At 40.4% G+C, this 14,123-nt stretch overlaps 1 protein-coding gene across 2 annotated transcripts in view; it reads left to right on the forward strand.

The window, feature by feature from the left end:
• ZNF462 (zinc finger protein 462) overlaps positions 1-14,123 on the forward strand; it is a 75,926-nt gene that overhangs the window by 41,668 nt on the left and 20,135 nt on the right. Inside the window, exons 3-4 of one of the 2 annotated variants that reach the window (XM_083185026.1) lie at positions 80-5,397; positions 11,381-11,551. In XM_083185026.1, the coding sequence (XP_083041152.1) occupies positions 80-5,397; positions 11,381-11,551 (5,489 nt within the window). The remainder of the gene's footprint in view (positions 1-79; positions 5,398-11,380; positions 11,552-14,123) is intronic. The other variant, XM_083185034.1, reaches the window with a different exon arrangement.

Here is a 14,123-nt window from a genome sequence, read left to right on the forward strand (position 1 = left end):
TATGGTGTATGTAAGAATTCTGAATATTTAGAAAGATATTTCATATAAATAATAATTCTTTTTTACTTTGTCTTTTCAGACCAGACTACTCCACAGACAAATACTGTTCCATACTACAGCCACAGTCCTGGATTTTATGGTCTGTCTTCTGCAAGCAGCTCCAAACCTACCAATAAGTTTTTCCAGTGTAAATATTGTGTTCGCTATTTTCGATCAAAATACCTTCTAGTGGAGCATACTAGAAAAGTCCATGGACATGGTGGAGGAAGTATAGGAACGCCTGGAAATTATAACATTATGCTGCATGATGGATTTGGCAAGGTCTTCTCCTGTCAGTTTTGCACTTACAAGTCACCTAGAAGAGCAAGAATAATTAAACATCAGAAAATGTACCACAAGAATAGCATGAAAGAAGCCTCAGCACCTTCAGTTTCCCAGACTACACCTGTTTCCATACCAATGCAAGAAACATGTAAAGAATTGCCAGCTGAAGTGGTTGAGCGAAGTATATTAGAATCTATGGTAAAACCTCTAACAAAGTCTAGGGGAAACTTTTGCTGTGAATGGTGTAGCTATCAGACTCCAAGAAGGGAGCGCTGGTGTGACCATATGATGAAAAAGCATCGTGGGATGGTCAAAATATTGTCAAGTTTAAGACAGGATGGATTAAATTTACCAGATGTACAGAATAAAGGGTCACCAGTACCTGGGGCTGGAACGAGCTATATGCCACTAAACATGGCAACACATGATCTTTCCAATGCTAATATTTCTACTTATAGGGGCCCCATGAGTAATCTTCCAGGAGGTAATACTTCCAAATATCAGTCAATGTCCTACGTTTCAATAAAACCAAAACTCAGCACAAATGCTGGCATTTTAAATTTGGCAGAAAGGTCCGCTTATGGAATTCCAGAAAAGTCTAGTGCCATGATTGATATGGATGAGAATAGCTTGTTAAATGACTCAAGTTCAGATGAAGACTATATTGAAATTGATGGTGAAAATGGTTTAAGTCTAATTGATCATGACATGTCTGGGGATACACTATTAGGATCCGAGAACAACAAATTGCTGGAGACAAAGGGAATTCCTTTTAGAAGATTTATGAACAGATTTCAGTGTCCTTTTTGCCCATTTCTCACCATGCATCGGAGGAGTATTTCCCGTCACATTGAAAATATTCACTTGTCTGGAAAGACAGCTGTTTATAAGTGTGATGAATGTCCATTTTCATGCAAAAGTCCACTAAAGCTAGGCGCACACAAACAATGTCACAGTGATGCATCACCTGAATGGGATCCGATGAGCTCACTAAGTGAAAGTATGTCATCATTAAATGAAACTTATGAAACAAACAATATTAATGGCAGGAAATCTGGAAACCTTGCAGAGTCTTCTCCGCAGAACCCATACAAGTGTACTATCTGCAACTACTCTACAACAACCTTGAAAGGTCTACGTGTTCACCAGCAGCACAAGCACTCATTCTGTGACAATATGCCAAACAGTAGTGGCAATTTGTTACGACAAATGCAAGACAATGAACTAGATGCTACTAATTCTGGAACTGTGAAAAAAAGTCAGACTTCTATTTTGGGATTATCTTCAAAAAATAATTTTTTAGCAAAGACAGCTAGGAAAAACTTAACTGACTTTCCTTTGGATTTGTCCCCTGTGAAAAAAAGAACTAGAATTGATGAAATTGCAAGCAATCTCCAGAGCAAGATTAACCAAAGTAAACAACATGAAGATTCGATAATCAATGTGGAAGATGATGAAGAGGATGAAGAGAATGAGGTGGAAATAGAGGTAGAACTTGACAAAGAAGAGGATCAATCAGAACAGATGGAGGAACCAGATCAATATCCTATTCAGCAAATCTGGAATCGAGAGCTTAGTATGTCCCAAAAAAATATGAACTTTAGAAATGTCCAACATAATTACTCTGCATCCAACGGAGCCGAAATTGAGTTGACCTTGTCAGATGATGATGATGACTACTACTTCCAAGCTGCTGGTCTTAAAGACCCAGAACAAAATTCATCCACTGCTTGCGACCAATCTAATATGTATAACGAGAGTGACCAAAATGAAAATTCTGAATATATTGATGAATCAGGAAGATTATATTACTGCAAACATTGTGATTTTAGCAACAAGTCTGCCCGTAGTGTTAGCACTCATTATCAACGCATGCATCCCTACATTAAATTCAGTTTTAGGTATATCTTAGATCCCAGTGATCATAGTGCAGTATACCGTTGTCTTGAATGCTATATTGACTACAATAATTTTGAGGATTTACAACAACATTATTCAGAGCATCATCCAGAAGCCATGAATGTTCTCAATTTTGACCAGTCCGATCTGATTTATAGATGTCGCTTTTGTTCTTACACAAGCCCTAATGTTCGAAGCTTGATGCCACACTACCAAAGAATGCACCCAACGGTTAAAATAAATAATGCTATGATTTTTTCAAGTTATGTTGTTGAGAGAAGCCAGGAGGATCTCAATTCTGAATCACAAACCTTAAGAGAAATTTTGAATTCTGCTCCCAAAAGTCTGGTGACATCTACTCCATCAGGACATGGAGCTAGTGGCTCGTCCTCTTTTAACAAAACTACTGCAAACATCACAAGGTCTCCTCCTGCAGAGAATGACAATCAGAAGGGTTCAGCTGTTAATAATGTTGTGGTATACGATTGTGAAATTTGTGGATTTGCAAGTCCGAACATGCACTCTGTTTTAGTTCACTATCAAAAAAAGCATCCTGATGAAAAGGCCTCTTACTTCAGAATTCAAAAAACAATGCGAGTTGTCTCTGTGGACAGTGGAACAGCCATTTCACAATTGGCATTTGATGGAGGTTCTTCTGTAACTCCAAATTCTACCAATGTGGCTTCTCCACCAGAAGTCAATATTGAGCTTTACTATTGCAAACACTGTTCTTATAGTAATCGTTCGGTAGTTGGTGTACTGGTCCATTACCAAAAACGGCATCCTGAAATTAAAGTCACTGCAAAGTACATTAGACAGGCACCTCCAACATCTGAGACAATGAGAAATGCAGATAACCCGAAAAGCACACCTGCAAAGCAGACTAACCCAGTGCACAGTGCAAAGAAGAGCAATGTTCAACCAAAAGAAAATGAAATGTTCTTCTGTCAGCATTGTGACTATGGTAATCAAACAGTCAAAGGAGTTCTAATTCATTATCAAAAGAAACATAGAGATTTCAAGGTAAATGCTGATGTTATTAGACAACACACAGCTGCAATTAGGAGTCTTTGTGAGCAAGGACAAAAGAAAACTACAACAACCGCACAAAATCCACCTTCTACTAGTGAGCCTGAGAAGAAAAAGCTCAGAAGTCTCAAATGCAGACAGTGTTCATTTTCAACCCCTTATGTTTATGCACTTAGAAAGCATATGAAAAAAGATCATCCTGGTCTTAAGGCTACTGTGACATCTATATTGAAATGGGCCTTTTTAGATGGCTTTATTGAAGCTGGTTTTCACTGTGAATGGTGTATTTACTCTCATCCGGAGCCAGGTGGCCTTCTTGAACACTACCAGAGAAGGCATCCGGAGCATTATGTGGATTATACCTATATGGCAACAAAGTTGTGTACTGGGCCAGACCCCTCCGCTTCCCAAGCAGCACCTGAACCAAAATCCTATAAATGCAGAGACTGTACATTTGAAGCACCTTCTATTTGGGATATCACTAACCACTATCAAGCTATACACCCATGGGCTTTGAAAGGTGATGAATCTGTACTCCTTGAAATTATTAAGGAGAAGGATGCTGCACAAAAATCAAATTTAGAAGAACCTACAACCTCAAAATCTCAGTCTACCCAAAAAGGTTTCATAAATGCAGAAATGCATATGGAGAGTGGAGATGATTCCAGTATATTGCAAGAAAAGACATCACAATTGTCCTCTGCTCTATCTTCATCACCGTATCAATGCACAGTTTGCCTATCTGAGTACAATAACCTACATGGCCTCCTGACCCATTATGGGAAGAAGCATCCTGGTATGAAAGTTAAAGCTGCTGATTTTGCCCAGGATGTGGACATAAACCCTGGAGCAGTGTATAAATGCAGGCACTGTCCATACATTAACACCCGTATTCATGGTGTTCTTACCCACTACCAGAAACGACACCCCTTAATAAAGGTCACAGCTGAAGATTTTGTGCATGATGTGGAACCACCAAATGACTCCTCTCAGAATGAAGCTGAAGATAATCGAATATTTAAACAAGGATATGGTGCCTACCGTTGTAAAATATGTCCCTATACCCATGGCACGCTAGAAAAGTTGAAAATTCACTATGAAAAATATCATCATCAACCAGAACCTGACATGCTCTCACAGATTTCTCAGAAAGAAGTTTCTAGTGTGGAACCAGACAGTCCATCAGAAGAGCAACCACCACAGACTGTTGTTACTCTAGAACCTGGTGAAGTGACTGAAATGACTGGCTTCAGACCACGTAAAAACGCTGCCTCACACACAGTCTTTAAGTGCCAATTATGCAAATATTTCTGCTCCACCCGGAAAGGTATAGCTAGACACTACCGTATCAAACATAATAATGTGCGTGCACAACCAGAGGGCAAAAATAATTTGTTCAAATGTGCACTGTGTTCTTATACTAATCCAATTCGTAAGGGTCTAGCCGCACATTACCAGAAACGGCATGACATTGATGCCTACTATACTCATTGTTTAGCAGCATCTAGGACCGTTAGTGATAAACCAAACAAAGTCATTGTTCCTTCTCCACGAAAAGATGATTCCCCTGAACTAAGTGATGAGTTGAAGAAGGCTATTGAAATGAAAAAATGTTCTATTTGTTCATTTCAATCTTACAGCAAAAAAGGGATTGTGTCGCATTACATAAAACGACATCCTGGGGTTTTCCCCAAAAAGCAACCTGCTAGTAAGCTTGGTGGTTATTTTACAGCTGTGTATGCTGAAGAAAATGAGAGCCAAAGCTCTTCTGAGGACAAAACAGAAGTTGAGCTCCCATTTGAAGATTTAGAATCCCATGAACCAGAACTCCTTCCGTTTAGCTGTATTAAATGCTTCAAACTTTCATTTAGCACAGCTGACCTCCTGTGCATGCATTACACAGATCATCACAGCAAGGACATAAAGAGAGACTTCTCCATTTTGGGTACTTCTGGTACTCGCTCCTATACCACCACATATCAGTGCAAGCATTGTAATAGTAAATTAAACAGCATTGGAGAACTGACCTTCCATTTGAACTGTCACATTGAAGATTTTCAGAAACGTGCCAAACGCCAGGAGAGACGTAAGCAGCTTTTACACAAGCAAAAAATTGCTGAGACTTCAGATGTTAATCTAGAAAAGGTAAGCTATGTTATTTTGTGATTTTCATTTTTATTAGTGTGCCTGTCTGCGTTAACCTCAAATTGGGAATAGAAATCCCCATTTTTCTTATCTATGTGGACTATCCAATGTAGCGCAATGCTATATTGATGAACTGTACTGTGTGATCAATATCTGTATTTAAATACCTGCCTGCTTTTGAAAGGTAGAAAATTGCATTTTCTGTTTTTCTCTAAGAAATTTCAGATGCAACAGCAGAGAGGTTAGCCTAACACCACTCCCTTTTCTCCAAAATCATCTAACTGGAAGATTTAGTATATTGCTAAACCTTTTAAAACTAAAATAAATAACTGTTCTACTTTTATTGTTGCTAATAATGTAGAATTAAACCTGAGTTGAAACTGGTGCAGTTTAAATTAATGTCTTCTAGACTTCAAGCATAGTTTGTCACTTGGGCTTTTTGTGCGTCTCCATATTTTAGCTCCAGGTATCTGGTGTTGATATGCTTTATGCCTACACACTGCATATCATGAAAATGAAGAGTTCCTATTCTACTGCTCAAGTTGAATTAGTCCCATTGTGACAGGATTTTGAGTTCAGAGCTATTGGCTACTTTGCCACTGAAACTCCACAGACCTTGACCACTACCGGTGACTGAGTCATTATATGGAATGTTTGAGCTCCTATTAGATTAGCACTGATAGTGGATGTTGCACAGAGAGACTGACATTCCCAGAACTAATTAGTGGGCATGCTGTACAAAAGTTTTGGAATTTTTTTCCCCGGAATATAGTAAATGACCATAAATCACATTATCTATATAAATGGCAGGTGTAAATTAAATTTCCTTGCTCATTAATGATTTAAAATAGTTTAACCCATTGAGTGCCAATTGAATTTGTCACCATAATGACCTATGTCATACCCTCCCAACATTTGAAGGGCAAAAATCGGAACACATACGGAAAAGGGGCGTGGCCATGGGCAAAGGGGCGTGGTCACAACCCCTTACCTAATGTGTACTGGGCATTTTTTTAATGCATGATGTGAAATTTAATTCCTATAATATACATATATTACATACGTGCGTGTGTGTGATATATATATATATATACCAACCAACACACTTGCCATTCCTAAGAATGGCTTTTAAAGGTGAGACCATCCCAAAACACGTGAATTAGTATTAAAAGGGGCAGCTGTCACAGGTTTCAGGTAAATAAGCTGCTCTAGGGTGCATGAGAAAGCTATGATTACAGTAACAGGTTAATTAAAAATCAACCCAAATATCTATCTATCTACAGATAGATAGATAGATAGATAGATAGATATATGATACAGAAGTACCTAGATATATGATACAGAAGTACCAACACACTCGCTATTCCTAAGAATGGGGTGCAAACAGCACCCACTTCCCAGGATGGGGTGCAGTGGCCTGTGACCACACACTCTAGTAAATACAAACACAGGGGGCCCAGCACTCACTACAACAAACTGACTCACCTTAACATTCAAATAATCAATTAAATAAATAATGGGGTTTTAGTTCATGAATTGATCAATGCAAGCAGCTGCCAGGCTCCCATGAAAACCAGTTATTAGTGTAGGACTTGGAGTGAAATGGTGTCCCTTGGCGATGGGCTGCAAGCTTAAATGCATTGATCAATTCATGAACTAAAACCCCATTATTTATTTAATTGATCATTTGAATGTTAAGGTGAGTCAGTTTGTTGTATTGAGTGCTGGGCCCCCTGTGTGTGTGTGTGTGTGTGTGTGTGTGTGTGTGTGTGTGTGTGTATATGTATATATATGTGTATGTATATAGATATATATAGAGATATATAGATATATATATAGAGATCACATCAATGTTTGATTCCAGGCATGCTATCTGGTCTAAAGCTCACAGCAGACTGTGCTTTTATAGGTGAGCAGTTACCAACACACCTGAGTGCCGATGTTTAGTGTGTGTGTGTGTGTGTGTGTGTGTGTATATATGTATGTATGTGTGTGTGTGTGTGTGTGTATATATATATGTGTGTGTGTGTGTGTGTGTGTGTGTGTGTGTGTGTGTGTGTGTGTGTGTATATATATATATATATATATATATATCTTTCTTTCTGTGAACAGTCGGCACTCTCTTTCCAAATTAGTTGCGTGGTGCACAGATCAAGGGGGTATGTAGGAGATGATAACCCGGCACTCACGAATGACAATAAAACTCAGTTTGAAACGTTTTGGGTTCCTTTATTGGACTCGTCGTCAGGCAGATATTATACTGCCTGACGGCGGGTCCAATAAAGGGACCCGAAACGTTGCAAACGCAATCCTGAGCCTATGAGTTTTATTGTCATTCGTGAGTGCCGGGTTATTGTCTCATATATAATACATGTATGCTGTTTTCATAAAAGCCTGAATAAAGGCTGAAAAGTTAACCCTAGAGCAGTGGTTCCCAAACTGTGTGCCGTGGCTCCCTGGGGTGCCTCGGAACACTTGCAGGGGTGCCTTGGATTGGTGGACCAGGACCAATTCAAATTATTTATGGTCAATGTAAAAGGCAAAAACATTGCTGGTGGCTGCCAATAATAAAATATGTGGACAAACAGAAGCTAATCCTGTCCCTCACCCATAATTAAACCTTTGTATGACATATAAAACAATTTACTTAATTTTTTGCAAAATTTCTGAATAAGAAACTTTTGACCTAGGGGGGCCGTGAAAGAAATTCTGATGCTTTAGGGTGCCGTGATTTGAAAAAGTTTGGGAACCACTGCCCTAGAGGCAAGCGTCAGTCGTTTTTTTTCTAAAGACCCCAGTGCCGTGGACTACCATTCATATGTCTATTGGCTTTGGCTGTGCCAGGTCCTTACCGAGGGCACGGGGCACATTGCTACATTGAGCTGAGTGCCGGCTACCCCGTTTGTGTGTGTGTAATGTGTGCTGCTCACTGCTCCCCTCTCACTGCATCCCGCCAGCCACCGCAGGTGCTCCAGAGTCCTCCTACTCCATGGCGCCTTGTAAACGCAGAGTATGCGCCGGCGGAGGAGTGCGGAGTCCTTCTGCTCCATGGCGCCTCAGCAGAGCATACGCCGATGGAGGAGTGCGGGAGGGTACGCGCAGAAGCCGTGTGACGCCAGCGCGACGCACGCTGGCCGGGGCCCACAAAGCATCCCTGGGAACGGGTGCTAGTGTTTACTACCCGCGGGCGATCGAGAGAAGAAAGAAGACCGCCTGGAACCAGGCTGAAAATCGGTACATCGGTACACTTTGTTTTTTTCTGGTACAGACCGTTAAAAAACTTTACTGTACCGGCAAAACCGGTACAGTTGGAGGGTATGCTATGTTTACCTTTTTATATTGGAAATATAACAAATAGGAGCAATTGGCATTTTTAGCGGATATTTTGAACATCTCTCACAGATGTTGGCGCTCAAAGGGTTAACAATATTTTAATTGACAGGTGATAAAAAATGATGTCACCCTATACATTGTTAAATTAAAATGATTAATATCTAAGGTATTAAATCTATTTAATTATACTGAATGGGTCACACTTTAGGGATGTCAGTTGGTGTCAGCACCCCCTGCTGTGCTCCTATTGCTACTGACTGGCTATCAGAGCTGTTCAATTGATGCTCTGAACATTAGCATGATAGCTTCAGGTTTAGTTGCGCACAGGGTTAAAACCAGTCTAATATTGGTGGGCATGAAAACATTTAGGCTTGGGCGCTTTGTACTCCCAAACAACGGACTTTGAACACCATTTTCTTGCACCTTTTGGAGGCTGCGAGAAAAAATGTGATGCAGGTAATGGGTGTCTATTGGAAAAACATTGTAATAGCTTGGATAGAAACCCATTCCTTTAGATGCCCAGCGGGAGGCGCATGCCACAATTGAATCACCCCCCCCCTTTGAGCAGTAGTATGTAAACAGGTGGGGCACTTGAAACTCTCCTGGTAAATAGTATCTTTTTCTCTCATTAGATATCAGAGTTGCAGTACAATGAATACACACTTCCTCTTTATAACTGTCTTCTTGGCAGCATTACAAATCAGTCAGCCATGAGCCTGCTACTCACGTTCTTTCTTTCAACATGTCACTTGTATAATGTGACACCATAATGAGCTACAGTTATGCAAAGGATGTGTTCAACTCTTACCCGCCCCCCCCCCCCCCTTCCTTAACCAAATACATATATTTTGTGGTTTTATTGAAAGCCATGTAGTCACATGCAAGGCTTGCTTATTGCTAGTTCACAATTAAAGCTTTCTTATTCAGTAGCACATGGATAAAATTTATATGGCGCCACAAGGAGTCAGTAGTGCCTTACAGAGTTACAGAAATAGTATTCATAGGTGGAACTCGATGGACTAACGTCTTTTTTCAGCCTTAATTACTATATTACAAAACAAGAAGTGCATTACAGTAAAATTGTGGCTCCTATGGCATGATTTGAGCTCTGAAAGGATTAAGGGAATGTTGGGGGTGAGACTTGTCCACCCATGCAGGAAAAAGGAAATGCGTATGTCCACTCTAAACATTAAGAACTCTTTTAGTCTTGTAGTTATAATAAACTCTACAAATTACACATTTTGCCAAAAATGTGTGCTCATCCACCATGTCAAGGTGACTCCAAGTTTGGTCCTTAACATCCCTAATATAACACATTATGGGGGGAATTCGATTACTGTGTCTAATTGACTCACCGAGGCTTATTCAACATCGGGCAGTAACTCTGACATAAGGAGGAATTCAATTGATAAAGTTACTTTACCCAATTTATCAATGGCTTACCATAATAGTGCTCATTCTAATATGTAGACAGCAGTGCAGGAAACAGCTAATTTGAAATTACTTTGAAAGGGTAGATGGATGTGATGCTAGTACCAAGCAAAATGAGTCTCTGCAGTACAATTTACATTATATACTGTATAAATAAATACAGCAAAAATATATAAATAAGAGGTGCTAACTTGCTGAGACTTGTAGATTCATATAGGAATAAAGAAAATTTGGAAGCCTGCTCTAAACACTAAAAAAAACTGATAGTCAAAACCATTATAATAACACTTGGACCAGTCTTGATTGGAGTAAGTGAAGGCCTAGAGTGCCAGTTGGCTGACTGGGCATAATTTTTACTTAAAAAAAAATAAGCAAATGTATTTTGTGTTCGAAGGTGTCCCATTTGTCGGTTATTTTAGTATTGTTTAATGCTAAATTCCTTCTTTTACACTCAGAGAAATGATAGTTTCTAAGGTTTCCTACATGGTTTTAAAGATGTTCTTCATGGCTGGTGGGACAGGTCTAGCAACGTCTAGGTAAAACATTCAAGTATATCTTGCATAAACCTTTTGTTAAGCTTATTGCTGGTTAAAATGAACTATTATTCTTCGGTTTGCTTTATCCTGCCAAAGCTTCAGACCTAGGACCTGCTAATGCTAGAGTTATTCAACTCTCATAGTTTTACATGGCCAGTAGCAAATCGATTGAGTAAGCTGATTCAGAGTTACGATAAACAGAAATATTTTAAGCACATGATGCCTTAGCATTATTTTATGTATAAATGCATACAAATATATATTTATGTGCACTGTGTATATAGTTCAGTACTGCTTCCTGCACAGTGGAATCCATATTATATAACATTGTATAGGGTGTACATGAGGACCGCATTCGTTTCATTATTATATAATCTATATTAATAGTTTATGCACTAACTGTGTAAATATTCCTATTCAGCGTATTACTGAATATAACATTTATCCATTTGGAATATTCGTGCACTTTTGTTTTCTAAAGTACTACATTGTGCAGTAGAGATTTGTCTCAATAAATTCTGAGTGAAAAGAGATATGCAGTGTACATAAACTGACCAAGGGATGCTATTTTCCAGTATGTTTCTTGCACTATGAGGTATAAAATACTGGTGGATAAGCCACTGGGAGCCTATCCGCTTCTATATAGGTGTGATAATGTTGTATTTTTCTGGATATGGTTACAGACAGGAGGTGGTGGCCAAGAGACAGTGCATAAGAGCTTAAAAGAAAAGGTAGTTGTGGGCTACAAGTGTAAGTTCTGCGTGGAAGTCCATCCCACACTTCGAGCCATCTGTAATCATCTCCGCAAACATGTCCAGTATGGAAATGCTCCCCCAATTCCTTCTGAATTACAGGTACAGACAAACTCCTGAAACAAACATGTTGCAGCTACTGTACATTGCTTTTACGGATGTACGCAAATTTGTTGGTACCCTTACAGGTCATTGAAACAATGCATCATGCCTCCAGATAAATTATTAAATCAAAAACTATTGCCATGTATACCTGCATGTTTTTGATGAGCTATACATTTTTAGGCAAACAAACTGAAAAGAGAAATTATTGCTTATTATGACCAGGCATGTCATCTATCTACCTACCTATCTATATCCAATGATCCCTGGTATGCGAAAACCGCACTAACCAGTCTTGTAGTAATTGAGTTCAATTCAGTCCAAAAGAGAGTTTATACTGAGGATAAAAAGACTGCCGACGTTTCGGTCCCTGTATGGACCTTTATCAATGCAGTTCAACAGCAGAAACATCAAGTGCATAGGTAAAGAAAATCCAAATAGGAGGGGGGACTGGGTGACCGCTACGCAGACCTAACAGTTCGTCCCGCTGATAATGGTGGAGTCCTTGTTGTTCAGGACCTTACAGACTACAAATCAATGAGACTTTAACGGACAGTACAGTTTACATTGAATTACTCAGACACCACTCATTAGTGCCCTTGCAGATTTGACTGTTTAAAAAGTTGATTTGCATTTTCGAAAACTGCTGCTGGATTAATGATTCTGCACCACTTCTGACAGTCGGCAGATTGAATTCCGACTGCCAAATTTATGTCGGCGTGGCCATTATTCTGATTGTCAGAAATGTTCAACCCAATTAACATTAAATACCCTCCTATGCATGGTGTCGTCATGTGCACCATACTGATCATAGACCAGAGAAAAAAGTAGAGAGCTGTCTTAAGAATATGAAAAGTAAAATAATCTTCAGGAAACTTGCTATTCTTTTGATTACAGTTGCAAATATTTTTTAAAAGTTTAAAGTCCATAAAACTGTAGCCAACCTCCTGCTACAAGAGGAAAAACACCCCACATTAAACAAAAGGATAAATGAGAGCAGTAGAAAATGAGCCAAGGAAAACATCCAGAAAGATGCAAACTGAAGTCCAAGGTCAAGGCATGTTAGTGTTTGTTTGCACCATGTGATGCTTTCTTGGTGACAGTGGGCTCCATTGAAGAAGACTCTGAAGGATTTCACATCAGACTGGGATTTGCTAAAGTTCATTTTGATAAACAATTCATCTGGCAGAATTTCCTATGGACAGAAACAGTAAATAATATTGCATTTTATTTTGGCAAGTCTCGTCACCTGGAAACTTTCAAAGAAAAGCACACCATGTCTAATGTGAAACTTGAAGGAGGCTCTGTTATGTTTTGGGGCTGTTTTTCTGCATCTGGCAGAATCTGTGCAGGGCACAGTGAAATCTCATGGCATTCTAGAGCGAAACATACTGCCCTGTGTCAGTCCCAGATCATATGTCCTCCAAAGAATGCATAAGAAGAAAATATTGGACTGTTCAAAATTGATCTTATTTAAGCCCTGATTTGAATCCTATCGAACATCTATGGAGAAGGCACCTACCTGTACCACCAACCCCAAGACAGCTGCAGCAGTTAGCTCAGGAAGAATGAGCTACAGAGATCTCTTGCATTCCGCGATTCCCAGTAAAGGTTGTGCAACAAGCTGTTATTTATTATTTATTTACAGTTTCGGTACTTGTGTATTATAGCGGCGCCCCCGATGTGCATCGCGCAATGTTTTCAACGCGTCGCATGCGATGCGATGCGACCTGATGTTTGCCCCCTATGCGATGAAAGATCGTATAAGCACCATAAAGGGTGCTTACAATGTGAAATGCACCCCCCCACTATAAACGTGAACCCGAAGCGTGGCGAGCGCAGCGAGCCCGCGAGGGGCGGCGGTATGCGTCCTCCGACCTTTTCATACCCCCACTATCCACGTCGGCGTGGAGTTTGAGAATAGAAAGTGTGGCGAGTGCAGCGAGCCACCGAGCCCAAAGCTTGGCGAGCGCAGCCGGATACCTTCACAGGTATCGGAGTCCCCTCGCGGGATTCACAAGTATCCGTGTGCCCTCGCCACGCTTCAGGCGCGGTGGCTCACTGGGCTCGCCACACTTTCTATTCTCAACTCCACGCCGACGTGGATAGTGGGGGTATGAAAAGGTCGGAGGATGCGTACCGCTGCGCTCGCCACGCTTCGGGTTCACGTTTATAGTGGGGGGGGGGGTGGCGTGGGGGTGCATTTCACATTGTAAGCACCCATTAGGGTGCTTATACAATGTTTAATCGCATCGCATTGTATGGCATTGTATGCCATGTACAATGTCATACAATTTTAAAATTGTATGACATTGTACAGCATGGCGCGATATCGCGTCGCATACCATCGCATGCCTTATGGTATGCGATGCGATGCGATGGGCGCCGCCAAAATACACAAGTACCACAGTTTCTTGTATACAGATGGGGCTGCCTGATATGCTCCACCAGAGTAGGGTGCACGTACATCGAGACGATTGCGCGTCCCATTATCAGCAAAGGACATGCGAGCGTGTGAGACGCTCACGCGTCCATGTCCCGTCCGCCAGATCGCCATCCGCCAGAAACCTGC

The sequence above is a fragment of the Crinia signifera genome, chromosome 1, assembly GCF_055691185.1.
Source record: "Crinia signifera chromosome 1, ASM5569118v1, whole genome shotgun sequence".
NCBI classification, from domain to species: domain Eukaryota; kingdom Metazoa; phylum Chordata; class Amphibia; order Anura; family Myobatrachidae; genus Crinia; species Crinia signifera.